General features: G+C 52.6%; 1 protein-coding gene and 1 long non-coding RNA gene across 4 annotated transcripts; one reads left to right on the forward strand and one right to left on the reverse strand.

Annotated features, from left to right (window-relative positions):
- Positions 1–185: 185 nt before the first annotated feature.
- LOC113596583 (uncharacterized) lies at positions 186–6,476 on the reverse strand. Its single transcript, XR_003417374.2, has 2 exons — positions 5,507–6,476; positions 186–1,990 (listed from the first exon to the last, which is right to left on the reverse strand). It is a non-coding gene; the product is annotated as an uncharacterized LOC113596583 (long non-coding RNA).
- On the forward strand, positions 6,306–10,031 carry DNAJB1 (DnaJ heat shock protein family (Hsp40) member B1). 3 transcript variants are annotated; one of them, XM_027050354.2, is made up of 3 exons: positions 6,306–6,619; positions 7,803–8,383; positions 8,619–10,031. In XM_027050354.2, the coding sequence occupies exons 1-3, from the start codon at positions 6,409–6,411 to the stop codon at positions 8,847–8,849; spliced, it is 1,023 nt and encodes a 340-aa protein (XP_026906155.1). In that variant the 5' UTR covers positions 6,306–6,408; the 3' UTR covers positions 8,850–10,031. The 3 variants fall into 3 exon arrangements, with proteins under 3 accessions (XP_026906155.1, XP_026906157.1, XP_026906156.1); XM_027050356.2 differs by lacking the exon at positions 6,306–6,619 and adding an exon at positions 6,636–6,820; XM_027050355.2 differs by lacking the exon at positions 6,306–6,619 and adding an exon at positions 6,950–7,103.
- Positions 10,032–16,034: the final 6,003 nt, after the last annotated feature.

The following is a 16,034-nucleotide window of genomic DNA, read 5'->3' on the forward strand; positions in this document are numbered from 1 at the left end:
ACCTTGTCCGGCCCCATAGGCGGAGGGCCCACACTTGTCCACCTGTGCTGTGCAGCATGGTCACCACTGGTCACATGTAGCTAGTGAGCCCTTGAAATGTGGCTGGTTGGTGCAAATTGAGATGTGTTGTAAATGTAAAACACACACTGACTTCAAAGACTTAGTATTGAAGAGAATGTAAAATAAAAATCTCACTAATAACCTTTAATGTTAATTACAAGTTGAAATGATAGTATTTTGGATATATTGGATTAAAATAGATTATTAAAATTAAGTTCCCCTGTTCCTCTTTACCTTTTTCAACATGCCTGTTGGAACATTTAGAATCACAGACCTGGCTTGCATTTGTGGCTGGTAGTTGTGCCTTTACTGGACAATGCTGGTCTGGGGTTATGCCATGCTTTTGCTCCTTTGTCATGAGCAGGCTGGGAAAGTTGGGCACCACCTCATACACGCACACACAAGCGCGTGCACGCACACACACACACACACACACCACACACACAAGATTACAGGGCAGGGTAAGGAGTGAGTAGCACCTGGCACACACCCTCACCTACCTTCTCTCCTTTCTCCTGGTTCCGGACCCTGCCCCTGAGCCTTCATCAACCGTTGAACCCTTTGGAATTTACAAGCCTGACATCAGAGACAGTGGTGAGAAGTCCTCAAAGGTAGATCACTGATTCACCGGGGAGCAGGGTGGGGCAAGGTGAGTCAGTGCTTAGCACTTAGTCATCCAGGTTCGGTTCTGGAAACTTCTGAAGCTACAGCTTTTGGGGACCAGTGACTCCCAGTGAAGGAAGCCAACGCTGTGGTCTTCAGAAACACACGATGTTTTTTGCCCAGGTCTATCTGGGCAAAAGAGGTGAAAACCTAAATATGTTTTATAATTGTGCTTTCAAAAACACAGATCTTTCTCGATTGGCAATTGAGGGCTCACAGTATCTTGAGATCCTTTGTGTCCTGACAGCCTTCACTCCCTCCCCTCACTGAGGGGGGGACAAGAGGAGTAATCACCTAGAAACCAAAAGTTAAAACCCCACCAAGTTGAGTTACTTGAAACATCTTAATGGTGCAGCGCTGAGGGGCACATTTGAACTGCTAAAATCTAGCCACATTTTGCTACGTTGCCCGTCAATTTTCAGCTTCTCTAATGTGGGCTGGGTCCGTGTGTCTTCTGTCATGCTGCATTGCAGCCAATAAGGTGTGTGGGGTCCAAACAGATGTCATTTTGGAGAGAGTCCATGTACATTCCTACGGACTCAGAACATCCTGGAATGTACCTTTTGAGACTGCTTTCCTGAGCCTTATAGTCACTCAAAAGGCACAAAATCATTCTGTGATCCTACGATATCGTGTGCCAGCAAGGGCACACAAATAATTTCCACCCTCTTTTCATCCACAAGAAGCTCATAAAAAGGCAGGATCTAGCCCAGAAAGAAGAATTCCTCCTTTTTTTTTTTTTTTTTAAATGGATATTGCAGATGCAAGGACCCCTTATTGGCCTCATCTGGCTTCCACTAACCAGGCTGTCAGAAATAATATCCACCTTCAGAATGAAGACTGGCCACTTTGTTCGAACCATTCACGATACTCTACTGAGGCTCTCACTGTGCCTGTCAGTTAGGGACAGCTAGACCCTCCTTCTGTCCCCAGCATCCCCAGCACAGTGGCTAATTCACAACAGTCACAGTTCACGTTTGCTGAGCCAACTGTGACAAGCCCCTTCAGGCGATTTCCAAAGGGGAAATTGCAGAAAAGCCTGGCGCAGTGGCAGCACCGAAGGATGAGCGAGGGCTCCTTGGATCTCGGATCTGGTGGAACCCAGGGTCATTTGGATGATGAAACTCTGGTGTGTCTGTCTATCTCACAGGCTCCTTTTGTATTTCCCACATGCAAGTAGGTAGGATCTTGATTTCTCTGGGAACCTGGCTTGGCTTGTTCTGGCGTATGCGATGGAGCTGGTTCAGAGTTGTGGGAGAGGTGAATCCTAGAGCAGACAAGCCAGGGCTGGTTAGCAACTTGCCATTGTGTCAGGAATCCCAGAGAGAGGCTTCCAAAGTCCTACCCGTCTTGCCTTCTTTAAGTCCGTAGAATTTTTTGTCTTTTTATTCAGCTATCATTTACATACAGTAGAATTTACCTTTTAGAGGGTACAGCTCAGAATATATGCAGCTGTGTCACCATCATCACACTCAAGATGTAGAAAATTTTCCATCACCCCCCCCCAAATTCCCCCGTATCCCTTTGTAGCAAATCCCAGCCCCTGGAAGCCACTGATCTGCTTTCTGCCCCAATACATGTACCTTTCCCAGAATGCCTTATAAAATGGCATCACAGCAGTAGGGTTCAAACAGTCTTTTGAATCTGGCTCCTTTGACTAACATAAGGCATTTGAGATTCATCTGCCGTGTTGTCTGTACCAATAGCTCAGTCCTTTTTAATGGCTGAATAGCATTCCAACATGTGGCTCGACCACAGTTTATGTATCCATTCTCCCACTGAAGGAAATTTAGGTTTTGATGGCTGTTGATAATTACACATCAAGCTTTGATAAACATTCGCTCATGGGATTTTATGGGAACTTGGGTTTTTATTTCACATGGGTATTCCACTAGGGGTGAGACTGTTGGCTCATACGGTGGTAGTGCTTTTGAAGGTCTTTTTAACGAAGAGAAGCAATGTTGAAAAAGTGGTGATGCATTCCTTAAAAATTAAGGCTTTGTCATCATCTGAATCACATTTTACACAAGCTGAGGGCTTACCTATAAACATTGAGTGTGCTGAACACTTTATACTTCAGCATTTCAGTCACTGGGTGACCGCAGGCAAGTGACATGACCTCTAAGAGCCTCAGTTTTTCCACTGCAACGTGCAGGTAATATTAGGCCAACCCCATTGGATTATTACGAGGATTAAATGAGTTATGGAGCATTTGGAGCTGGCTTGGCACATAGTAAAGCCATGTCAATAGTATAGCCGTTATAATGTTTATTGCCTGGCCCCTCTCAATTTCATCCTTATAGCAACCCTGGGAGGTAAGATCTCACTCTTACCTCCATTTTATAGGAAACACACCTATAATGATCAAGCAAGTTGTACAAGATCACACAGTCAGTAAATAAGTAAATGGTGGGTCCAAGATTTCAGCTGAGGCTGACTGACTCCAGGCTCACCTGCTTTGTTCCTATATCAGCAAGGGTTCTCCCAAAGAAACAGAACCAGGATATATATATATGTGTGTGTGTGTGTGTGTTAAGAGATGTATTTCGGGATGCCTGGGGGGCTCAGTCAGTTAAGCATCTGACATCATATTGGCTCAGGTCAAGTTCCAGCCCCACATCAGGCTCTGGGCTGACAGCTCAGAGCCTGGAGCCTGCTTCAGATTCTGTGTCTCCCTTGCTCTCTGCCCCTCCCCTCTTTGTGCTCGCTCTCTCTCTCTCTCTCTCAAAAATAAACATTTAAAGAAATTTTTCAAAAAAAAAGAAATATATATATAAGACATGTATTTCAAGGCATTGGTTTACACGATTGTGGGCACTACCTAGGCAAGTCTGAAATCTGTAGGGCTGACCAGCAGGCTAGAAACTCTTGGCCAGGAGCTGATGCTTCTTCCTCAGGGAAACCTAAGTATTATTTGCTTTTAAAGCCTTTCAACTGATGGGACAAGGCCCACCCACATTATCCAGGGTCATCTCCTATACTTAAATCAACTGACTATAAATGTTAACCACATCAACACTTACATTACTGTTTAATTGAGCATCTGGGTACTATAGCCCAACTAAACTGATGCATAAAATTAACCACCCCATCTTCTCAGAGTTGAGAGCTCAAGATCGGCTGAGGTTTCTGCAGAGGCTACTGTCCCGGTAACATTTTGAAGTGTCCAATGAGTGTCCAGGTCAAAAAATCCTAAGGAGAGGTGTTGGGGTTATTTTGCATATATTGGCGTTAAACAAAAATTCCTGAACATGACCCAGACTCACACAAGGAAGAGGGAGTCTCCAGCCCTAAGTTTGCCCCCAAATACAAAGACACCCAAAGTCATGTAAAGACCTTTGGAGGCTGCCATATTTGTAACTCTAAATTCATACTAGGGGCGCCTGGGTGGCTCAGTGGGTTCAGCGTCCGACTTCGGCTCAGGTCATGATCTCACAGCTGGTGAGTTTAAGCCCCGCGTTGGGCTCTGTGTTGACAACTCAGAGCCTGGAGCCTGCTTTCGATTCTGTGTCTCCCTCCCCCTCTGCCCCTAACCCACTCGCATTCTGTCTCTGTCTCTCTCGAAAATAAATAAATGTTAAAAATTTTTGTTTTAATAAATTAAATTCATACTATAAAATACTAGCATGTAAGCATGAAACCCACAAGCGCTGGATTTTCCTTCCTGATGATGACTCTCCAGCTATTTATGTAACTTTTTGAAAAATTGAATTATTTCCCCCCTATGATGGTTCAGGACCCTGCTGTGTATACTCACGGGTGCCCAGCCCAGATCCATCCTCCTGGGTTGACCAGTGTGTGTACTAATCCAGTCCTTACTAACACAGTTACCCTTGGTGGGGTCAGTGAGTGGCCAAGGATGGCTGGAATCCCCCAGCTGGAAAGCAGCGGAAAGCCATGGTCTTCCTTCTCAGGAGTTTCAGCTTGCACAGGGGTGGCAGTCTCTAGAAGCTTTTTGCTGTGACGCTTCCAGGAAGGGGATGGCTCAGCAGCCCATCATTCAACAAGACAGTTAGTCACCCCTTTGATAGTGCTTCCTCTGTGCCGGGTCTGTCCTGGGCACTTTACAAATGTTGACTCATGTCAATTTCTTTTTTTTTTTTTCATGTTTATTTCTTTTTGAGAGAGAGACAGAGAGACAGAGAGCAAGCAGGGGAGGGGCAGAGAGAGAGGGAGACACAGAATCCGAAGCAGGCTCCAGGCTCTGAGCTGTCAGCACAGAGCCCAACGCAGGACTCGAACTCACGAACTGTGAGATCGTGACCTGAGCTGAAGTCAGATACTCAGCCCACTGAGCCACCCAGGTGCCCCAACTCATGTCAGTTTCAAAGCCCTGTGAGGCAGGTACAACTAACTGCTGCCCCCATTGTGCAGATGAGGAAACTGAGGCCCCACATGGCTCAGTAACCAGCCCAAGATGGTGCAGCCAGGAAATACTAGAACTGGAAATGAAACCTGCTGTCTGGCTCCAGAGCCAGCTGCACACCACCCTGACCTCCCAAGCAGTTCTTCCAGGAACATTCCGCCTCAGCCACCATCACTGCCGACCGCTTTTTCCCTACGGCCTTCTCAGGTGGTACCCCTTTCTGAGCCTCCTTTCGCCATCAGCCCTGTCTTTGACCACAGGCACCCCAGACTGTCAGAGCCAAAGGGGATCATGTTGCCCACAGAGGAGGAAACAGAGGCCCTGTGGGGTGTACGACACGTCCATGTCCCCCCAAATCATAAATGTAGTGGGGAGAAAAATGAAGCAGATGCATTAGAAACAGGCAGGAATACTTACGAGCGTCCACTGTGACCGGGCACCAGATACTGTTCCAGGCACTGGAGACCCAGCACTGACAACTGCAGGCCGGGAGGGAGGTGAATTGAACACGAAAAGTCAAAGAACGAGATAACTTCAGATTTCAATGGCAGGTAAAGCGAAAGGCACGAGGAGGAGCCTTTTTCCCCCGGAGGGAAGATTACTCCGGAGAAGTGAGCTTTGGTCCTGGAGCCTCACCCTGCTTTATAGTGAGGACAGGGACAGTCCTGGGGCTCCTAATTGCATTCTCCCCACAGCCAAGAGAACGGTGGGTGTTTTTATTCCCCTGTCAGATAAGTCGGCGTAGCGGGGGAAACCTGCGGCAAGGAAAGATTAGTCAGCTTGCTCAGAATCACCCGGAGGGGAACCCACCCCCGGAGCCCGGTGAGATGTGCGCGACCAGCTCTACTGTCACCTGGGGCAGGGCGGGGCAGCTCTGATGGGCGTGGCCGCCTCCAGCCCTGCCCCTTGCCGGAGGGCAGTGTCGTAACCTATTGACCCAGGCTTCGGACGGGACTCGCCGCAGGCCGGGTCAGCAAAGGCAGTCAAAGAAGGTCGCGATTGGCTCCCCGCAGAGAGTGGGCGGGGCCTCCTTCGCTCGGTGCGCGCGCCGCCGCCGGGATGCGTTGCCGGGGGTGTAGCGGGAAGGGGCGTGGCCGTGGGCGGGCGGCCGTTGGCAGCGTGGCCCCGCCCCGGATGTCGCGCGTCGCGGACTGGGCGGCGGCGATTGGTCGGAGCGGCGCAGGGGGCGGGGCGGAAGGTTCTGGAGGGGGCTGGCGGGCTCTGGAAGCTTCCGCCGGACGGGTATATAGAGTCCGGGACGGGGCTGCGGCGAAGCCGGGGTACGGCGATAGCTGGGCGGCGGGCCGCAGGCGAGGGCTATGGGCAAGGACTATTATCAGACGCTGGGCCTGGCCCGCGGCGCTTCGGACGAGGAAATCAAGCGGGCTTACCGCCGCCAGGCGCTGCGCTACCACCCAGACAAGAACAAGGAGCCCGGCGCGGAGGAGAAGTTCAAGGAGATCGCCGAGGCCTACGACGTGCTCAGCGACCCGCGCAAGCGCGAGATCTTCGACCGCTACGGGGAAGAAGGTGCGTGCGTGCGCGCCCCCCGCCGTTTGACTGAAGGGGAAACCGAGGCTCGGTGGCCAGGCTGCGGCGTCCCCGGGGGACGCCTGGGTCCTGGTGGGCGAGCAGCCCCCGCCCTCCGGCCACGCGGGCCTCCGCCCTCGGATTGGCGGCCGCCCGATGGGAGGAGGAGTCCTGGCCGCTGTGCTTGCCCAGAAGCTTCTAGCAAGTCTGGGGCTGCCCCTCCCTAGGCGCCTCCGCCCACGTCCCCGAGCGGCCCCGGGGGTGCGGGTGCGGGCGGCAAGGAGGACAGCCTTAGCCGGGCCGGTGGCGCTAGGGCCCCGGGGGTCCGGGGCTCACCTGGGCCGAGGTGGCAGGCGCTGGCGTCCAGGGGCGCAGGGCGGGGCCTCTGGCTGCGCGCCGGGCGCGACCTGCGAGCCGCGAGCCTGCGACGAGCGCGCCGATTAGCGCCGACCTCGCTCCGGGGCCCCTGTGAGGGCGGAGTGAGGTAATCCCTGTAAAGTGCTTACCTAACCTGGTGCCAGGCACGTAGATGGCAGCGGGCGCCGGAGCAGTCCAGGTGCGGGGAGCGGCGGGGCCCGCCTCTGCCCGGCCTCCTTCCTCGGCGTAGGCCTCTTCGGGCAGGAGGAGGAAGCTTTCTTGTTGTCCAGTTGCCCGTTGATGACTCAGACTAGTTTCTGCGCTGGGTCTTAAGAAATGAAGTGGCTTCTTATGTAAGGATGGTGACAATTGGTGTCAGGGTGTGAGATTTTGAAAAGCTGTGTTTATTGTTTTGCTTTCACTTCTGCACTTCACACTTGACCAGCTCTAAAGTATTTTTAAGAGGAAGCGCTTACTGAAGGTGGACCCTGGATCATGTCTTTTTCGTCTGATCTCTTAGTGGGTTCTTTGTAAGTTTTCACCTCCACGCAGGGAGCATAGGCAGTCAAGAAGTGGCAGGAGTTGGGTGGCCCTCAGAGAGGGCGCTTGGGCCCCTTGCCACTGTCCTGGAACCCTGAAGTACCTGGAGGAGGGGCGGTGAAAGCTTAGGGTTCTTCCTTGATCTTCTGTGACAGAGAAGGGAGGCTAAAAGACTTTTCCGCGCCCCCCCCCCCATGGCTCCCAAGCTTTTTTCCCTTAGCGAAAGGTCTTAGAGGGGGAGAGGCTCCCCGCCAACCATCTGATTTCTTCTGACTTTGCCTTTCAGGCCTAAAGGGTGGTGGCCCCAGTGGCGGGAGCAGCGGTGGTGCTAACGGTACCTCTTTCAGCTACACGTTCCACGGAGACCCTCATGCCATGTTCGCTGAGTTCTTCGGTGGCCGCAATCCCTTTGACAACTTTTTTGGGCAGCGGAATGGGGAGGAAGGCATGGACATTGACGACCCGTTCTCTGGCTTACCCATGGGCATGGGTGGCTTCACCAACCTGAACTTTGTCCGCTCCCGTCCTGCCCAAGAGCCCACCCGAAAGAAGCAAGATCCCCCCGTCACACACGACCTCAGGGTCTCGCTTGAAGAGATCTATAGCGGCTGTACCAAGAAGATGAAAATCTCCCATAAGCGGCTGAACCCCGATGGAAAGAGCATTCGCAACGAGGACAAGATCTTGACCATCGAAGTAAAGCGGGGCTGGAAAGAAGGGACCAAAATCACCTTCCCCAAGGAAGGCGACCAGACCTCCAACAACATTCCAGCTGACATTGTCTTTGTTTTAAAGGACAAGCCACACAATATCTTTAAGAGAGATGGCTCTGACGTCATTTATCCAGCCAGGATCAGCCTTCGGGAGGTAGGATGCTAAGTAGGGTGGTATGGGGGGCGGGGGGGGAGGTGGTTGGTTTTTGAAGCGTTCGCCTTCATGACAGATACTTCTGAGCACTCAGGGGACAGGGCAAGACCGATCCAGGGACCTGGTTTTGGCAATAGGGACCTGGTGGCGCTTATCCTACATCAAACAGCGTCCGGGCAGGAGTCGAGCGCCCTAAGCTGCCTTCCATCTAACGTTCTCTCTTTGCTCTCCCAAGGCTCTGTGTGGCTGCACGGTGAACGTACCCACTCTGGACGGCAGGACCATACCCGTCGTGTTCAAAGATGTCATCAGGCCTGGCATGAGGCGAAAAGTTCCTGGAGAAGGCCTCCCCCTCCCCAAAACGCCCGAGAAACGCGGGGACCTCATTATTGAGTTTGAAGTGATCTTCCCTGAAAGGATCCCCCAGACATCAAGAACCGTACTGGAGCAGGTTCTTCCGATATAGTCACCAGGGTTTCCCAAGGACTGACCGGGGACCTTTCCAGAGCTCAAGGATTTCCAGACTGTTCCACCAGTTGTGGACCCATGAGAGGGCGGGAGGGCCCAGGGAGGGCTTTCGTACTGCTGAATGTTTTCCAGAGAATATATTACAATCTTTCAAAGTCGTGCACTAGACTTAAGTGGTTTTTCGAGCGATAGGGCGGCAGGTGGTGGGGACCGCAGGAAAAGGCCTTCCAGTCTGTCCCACTGGGTCCTGCAGCCCTCCTCGGATGGGCCCACGCCCTCCTCCAGGCCCTGCCTGTGGGTGAGAGGCAGACCCCACAGCTGGGCTTGATCCGTCTGTAGCCCTTTGCTTGTGTGGCCATTAGTTGGTATCAGCCTGCCGTCTCGGTTCCCAGGCCCTGTTCGCTCCTCAGTTTTTGTTGTGTGATCAGTTCGTGTTTTATTCTGTATTTGTCTCCCACGTCTTGTGTGTTCCTCTGAAGAATCCTATTTTCTCTTTTGCCATCTCAAATTGAGAACTGACCTAGACTGTTTTTGCAAAACTGCCTGGCCGGCACCCACAAGCAATACCTCTCGTTCCAGCAGGACCAAGGGCGCCGGCCTCGTGTGAATGAGCTGCACAGACGCTTCTCCCTGGAGGGCCTAGGGCCCTGGACAGAGCTGGGGGCCTTCTCGACCCCTGACTCCGAGGCCAAGTGCACTCACTTAGGGGTCATACTCTTTCTTCTGTAAGGCAATCTTTAGGCACACCTGGGACTTACCGGCGACCCGGGTAATTTTGTGTTTAACGGACTCTGGACTCTTTCAAAAGGATCTGATCCTTTTGATTTTGCACAGCCCTGGCTATAATCCCTTTTGATAAAAGGGTCTTTGCTTCTGATTACAGGAGCACTGTGGAACGTTTGTAAATATGTTTTTATAATTCCGTGTAACGTTGGTGTGCACTCACAGGAAACCGGCCCCCGGCAACTGCTGCTTTCTGTATCGGGCCATGATGGAACTCCAAAGGAACCTTGGGAGTCGGGGAGGGGGGCAGGGAGGGAACAAAGTGTCTGTTCCCTGCAGGCCAGTCTGGTGCTCAGACATTGGGACTCATTGTAAGCTGCCACTGCCAGCACGAGACCAAAGCGTGTGACTTGTCAATGTGCAGCACGACAGCATTAAAGACCTATGCTAAACCTCAGGGGGGCAGTCCTGCGACTCTGTTTGAGGGCTTTGCTGGCTGGGGCTGGGGCGGTGGCTGGGCGTCCCTCAGATGCAGTCAGGTGGGAGGCAGGAGTCCCCTGCGAGAGGGAGAGAAGTCTCCCAGGGCTACGTGGGGAGCAGAGAACGTCCGTCCACACCACCTACATGGACACGATCCAGGCATCCAGAGAGCCCAATGGATTTGAAGCTCTGTTTTGTGAAGGTTGGGGCTGGAGTTAAGCAGTTCACGTTCCCATGTTCCAGGCAGGGCCTGGTTGCTGGGGCCAAGGGGTGGTGTACTGTAGGGCCTGCCCTGTGATCCCCGTGCACTCCTTTCTTGCTGGAACAGGCAGAGTGGCAGGCAGGCCCTGGCCAAACCAGACCCGAATTCCAGCCCAGGGCTGAGCTCCTCCTGGAGAAGACACATTTCCTACCCTGGCTTCATTCGCAGGCCGCTGAAGTTGCTTTTGCTTTGTAACTTTTTTTTTTTTTAAGAAAACTGGTTTTATTACACAGTAAGTAATTACAGAGGCTTAAAACAGTGGTATTGCTACTTCGCTATGAGAGGTCTTAAAAACAGCGTTTAAAATCAATCAAGGAGTGGCTTTCCCTTCCGACTGAAAGGTGACCACTGGGAGCGAATGGGGGCCGGGCTGTCCAAGAGAGGTTTCTGCAAGCAATGGGAATGTTTTAGGTCGTCTTTAAATGGGACTGCTTTAAGATTCAACAAAATACATTCAGCCTCTCCGTTGTTCCAGTCACATTTCCAGGGCTCGGCAGCAGCCACACACAGCTAGTGGCAAGTGCTGGACAGCACAGATCAGAGGGCTTGCCCCCCAAACCTAACACGGAGCTCTCAGTGAGCCCAGAGGACGCCGTCCCAGTTGGGAGGCGACCCTGAGTGTCAGAGCCATAAGGGAGCTTGTCACAGATGTTTACTGAGCTACCTCAGGCACCAAGATGACCCTTCCTGCGGAATTGGCCCTGGCCTTGGGTCGTAGGCCACCCCTCCCCCAGAGTGCCATCCCTGTGCCCCTGTCACCATTAGGTGGTAGGTCCCTGCAACCTTCCTGTCAAAGTTACCGACACAAAAGCACACAAAACAAAGTGCACACAGTTCTGGGAACTTCTAGAAATCACCTACCCAGCACAGTGGGTGGGGCAGTGGGATTCTTTAGGAACGTGTTCGTGGTGAAAAGGACAAAAAGGACCCAGGTGGACAGAAAACCAGCCCCTCTGACACTGCGTTGTTTTGCCATGGGGGGCCTGGCGCATGCCTCTGTGTGTGTGTGTGTGTGTGTGTGTGTGTGTGTGTCCCGAGGTTTGGTGTATCTCCCAAGAGACTCCTCCCTCGCTTCCTCGGCTTCCCTTTAGGGGATTTCTTCTTTCCCACGCGGACTCTGAGCACATTCCAGAACTTCCGTGTCAGTCCGTGTGGCGCTGCGTCTTAACTTAAGACACCGGCCCAGCAGTCATGTTTTAACATCACTTAAACGGTGCAAAACCCAAGATGCACGTTTGGCCTGTGGACAGAAGCGGAGTCCCCTCCCTCCTCCAGGCCTGCAGTTCCCTCAGCTGCTGTCCCTGTACGGACTGGCCACGGCATCACGAGAGCTTTCCCTTTAGAAAAAGAAAAACGATTTTTGTGTGCGCATTCTCTCCAGAGGCTGTTTAAGCATAATTTCTAAGATGTCAGTCTGTTTTTGCCCAGGTAATCAATCACAGTACTAGACTCTGGAGGGGACAGAATGAAAATCCTCCCCTCCACCCTGCTATTCGAGTCCACCCCCAACGAATGTCCCCAGTTTCTCAGGTACCTTCCCTGAGTCGCTGCACAAATCAATTTTTCCTTTTACACAAAGGGTATATACTGTGCACTCTGCACTTTCCCCCTCACGTGTGGTGGAAATAGCGAGCTTCCTCATTCCTGTTAGAGTGTGCCTTTATCCTGCCAGGACTACCTAGCTGGATGTGAAGATCCAGCCCGGTGTTCGGTGGCCCCTACCTCTCCCCTAGCCATTGTTCTTGCTTCCAGATTCGAGTCCAGGACAACCACTTGCTAGCTGTGTGACCTTGGTCAGGTGACTCAGCCTCTCTGTGCCTCCATTTCTTCAACTGTAAAACAGGCATAATAACAGTATCTCTTCTAGGATCGTAAGGGTTTTCTGGATATGGAGATAATACACCCACCCACACACACACACACACACACACACACACACCAGGACCCAGCATAGAAGAAGCACCATATGAGGGACGCCTGGGTGGCTCAGTCGTTTGAGCGTCAGACTTTGGCTTAGGTCATGCTCTCGCGATTCGTGAGTTCAAGCCCCACATCGGGCTTGCTCGCTGCTGTCAGTGAGGAGCTTGCTTCGGATCCTCCATCCTCCTCTCTCTGCCCCTCCCCTGCTCTCTCAAAAAATAAATATTAAAAATAAAAAGAATAAGCAGTGTGTGCCAGTTATTATGTGAAGGTTTCTTATTCCACAGCTGGAAACCCCAAAAGCCTTTGGGGGTGAGTGCTCTCAGCTGAGCTCCAGGAACCCACTTGCCAGGGGATCCCCTGAGACATTCAGCGCACCCTGAGGAAGCTGTACCTGAAGCAGGATCACTCCCATTGCAATCTCAATGTGACAACCAGCTCACTCGAAAGATGCAGAGCACCAGGCTCCAGAGCGGAGCAGCCCCCTCGCCCCTTGAGTCCCAACTCTGTCACTCTGCTGTTGTGTATCCCTGGGCACATGACTTTACTGCTCGGAGTCTCAGTGGCCTCCTTTAAAAAAAACGACACAAACGAGGCACAGACTTCATAGCGTTCCAAGTGAAAAGTGGGTAAGTTAATGCAGCAGGGAAGAAGAGCACATGAAATTATGAACTTGGCTTCTTTCTTTCTTTCTTTCTTTCCTTCTTTTCTTTTTTTTATGGAGGCTCTACACCCAACATTGGGCTTGAACTCACGACCCAGAGATCGAGTCCCATGTTCTACTGACTGAACCAGCCAGGCGCCCCATGTCCCACGCCTTAAATATTATTCTTATTAGTTATTAATTATTGAGGTACACAGCATAGCACCTGACACGTCGTAAGTATTGTTCATTCCATCAACATTTATTGACCACCTACTGTGGACCCAGCCCCTGTGCTTACTGCTGGGGACACAGCAGTGAACAAACCCGGCAAAACTTCCTGCCTTTGGCAGAGCTAACAGTTGAGTGGGAGGCGTGGGGGTGGGGGGAATAAGGATAAATAAATAAAACAACTAATGTACTAGATAATGGGGAGAGTGATGAAAATATGAAACATGGGGTAGAGAGTTTGGGGTATTTTTAAAACTTTTTTTTAATGTTTATTTTTGAGAGAGACACAGACAGAGTGCAAGTGGGTTAGGGGCAGAGAGAGGGAGGCACAGAATCCGAAGCAGGCTCCAGGCTCCAAGCGGTCAGTACAGAGCCAGACGTGGGGCTTGAACTCACGAGCTGTGAGATCGTGACCTGAGCCGAAGTCGGACGCTCAACCGACTGAGCCACCCAGGTGCCCCTTGGGGTATTTTATTTTAAAACAGCGAACGCCTCCTCGAGAAGGTGATATTTGAGCAAAGACTTGAAGGAGGTCACTTCTTCAGGTGGATATGGAGGGAAAGGTGTTCCAGGCAGAGGGAGCAGCCTGTGCAAAGGCCCTGAGGCAGGGGTGTGTCTGAGATATTTAAGGGGCAGCCAGGAGCCCAGTGAGGCTGAAGCAGAGTAAGTGAGGGGTGAGTGGGAGGAAGCGAGGGCAGGGGGTGACAAGGCAGTGGTGCAGGACCTGGGGCCACTGGGAGGACTTCAGCGTTTCCTGAGTGAGGTAGGAACTTGCAAGCATTTTGGTTTTTGCTTTGTCTTAATTTTCCTCTGTTTGGGTGGAGGGTGGGGCGTGTCATTTGATTGTATAACTTCGAGTCCCTGAGACAGATCATCAGACTCTTGAAACTTCAACGCACCAACCTTTTGTCTGAAAAGAGCACAGCGCAAACAATAAGTATCTGTGTTTTCTATGACAATCTAGTTCTTAAAGTACATGTGCTCATCATGCTCTCTCGCACCGACCTGAGCATGCTCCCCTGGTCTGCTGATCCCACACTTGCCCGAGGAGGGGTGGAGGTGGGGCGTCTGATTTCTGAGTTCTCAAACTACGATTATTCGGTCAGACATCTTCCCTCATGAAGGGAGGAGAGACAACCTCAGGAAAGAGCCTCAAGCCCCTGCCACCACCCACCCCCGCCCCCCGCCAACCCTAGTTTCCTGGAGGTCACAAACCATGCCCTAACAATCTTTCCATCGCCGGTGCTCACAACAGTGCCTGGCCCAGAAACTGCCCTCTGAGCGTTTGTCAAATGAGTAATTGAGTGACAAACTGATTCAGACAAGAGGACTGGCCACATCTATCCTGTGACCACTGATGTTAGGGCGTGTGCAGAGGAAAGACAACCCGGCCCTGGGAAGGGTCCCCCCCGTGCCCCACTTGCCCCAGCTCCCACCTGGTAGAAATGGCTGTTCTCTTGGGCTCCAGGAAAAGCCCCTCTTTCCTGGGGTCCTTTTCCCACTTCGTGATTCATGGCTTAGTCATTAGGCACAGTTCCTAAGTGGCAGGTCAACACTAAGCCCTAGGAGACTCAGAGACCCAGCGGCGGGAGGTGGGGGGGGAGGGTTCGTTCCCGAACCCTTACCAAGTCAGAAGTTTTAGGTTCCTGGGGCTGCCGTAACAAGGTGCCACAGGCTATGTGGCTTGAAACAACGGTAATTCATTCTTCCACAGGACAGGAGGCCAAAAGTCCGAAACCAAGGTGTGAGCAAGGTTGGTTCCTTCTGGAGGCTGTGAGGAAGAATCCGTCCTGTGCCTCTCTGTCCCAGTCCCTGCCTCCCCCTCCCAGGGCCCTCCTCCCCCTGCCTGTCTCTGGGTCCTCTCTTCTGTCTCTTATAAGGACGCTTGTTGGATTCAGGGGCCCGCCCTAATCCAGGGTGATCTCATCTCAAGATCCTTAACTTAATTACCTCTGCAAAGACCCTTCCTTATTCCAAATTGGGTCACATTTGACAGTTTCAGAGACACGGAATGGGAGGCCACCATTCAGCCCACTACACTGGGCAAGGCACTGCCCATGACCGTAGGGCTTGGAGGGAAGAGGCCTGGCCCTGGGGGAACAGGCCAGGGGACAGGAGTCTGTCAGAGCTCGAGGATGGGCCATGGGAGCCGAAGCCCCCACCCCTTGAGTCTCTTAGGCACGCAAGGGGTGTGAGCTGACAAAGGCTGGGCTGAGGAGTGAGGCCCTCAGGTGCCTGGAACAGAGAGGGTAGGACAGGGTAGGGCGGGGCCTGGCCTGGGTGAGACAGGCCAGGTGCCAGAGCCCTGCTGAGGCAGGCCTACAAGCCTGAGGCAGAAGAGAAGCCTGTTGAAAGAGTCTGAGTCAGGAGGGACAGGGCCTGGTTTGCCTTTGCTGGAAGTCCCGGCTGAGGCCCTGGGTGTTTTGTCTCAGTGGGGGCCCAGCTTTCCTTGGGAAGGTATTGGTGGACATCAGTATGACTGGGCCTGACTCCAGATGGGCTACTTCAGCAAAGGGTGTTTTGTGGGCAGATGGCCTTTTGCGGGGGGGGGGGGCCTTCAGCAGAGGAGGGGACAGGACCTGACTTACGAGCTCTCAGGCGCCCTCTGGCCGCTGTTGGGGTTGTAGGTCCGGGAATGGAGAGAGGACGGAGCTGGGAGAGATGCCACAAGTCAGCTGCTTGGGGGGCTGGACGAGGCAAGGGGCCAAGGCGGTGGTGGGAAATCACCAGCGATGCATTTCAAAAAGAGAGCTGCCCATTGGCCCTCCAGAAAACAGTGCTGCTTCAGGGTTTTATCATGACATCCTAGAATCCAGCAGCAAAAGGCAGCTGCTGGAGCAGAGTCTGAGAGACCTGGGGCCAGAGGACCCAGCCTGGGAAGGGCCACCTCCTTTGCTTCCCCTCCAGGCCCGTCCCGCTGAGAC

Source organism: Acinonyx jubatus, chromosome A2 (assembly GCF_027475565.1).
Source record: "Acinonyx jubatus isolate Ajub_Pintada_27869175 chromosome A2, VMU_Ajub_asm_v1.0, whole genome shotgun sequence".
In the NCBI taxonomy this organism is placed as follows: domain Eukaryota; kingdom Metazoa; phylum Chordata; class Mammalia; order Carnivora; family Felidae; genus Acinonyx; species Acinonyx jubatus.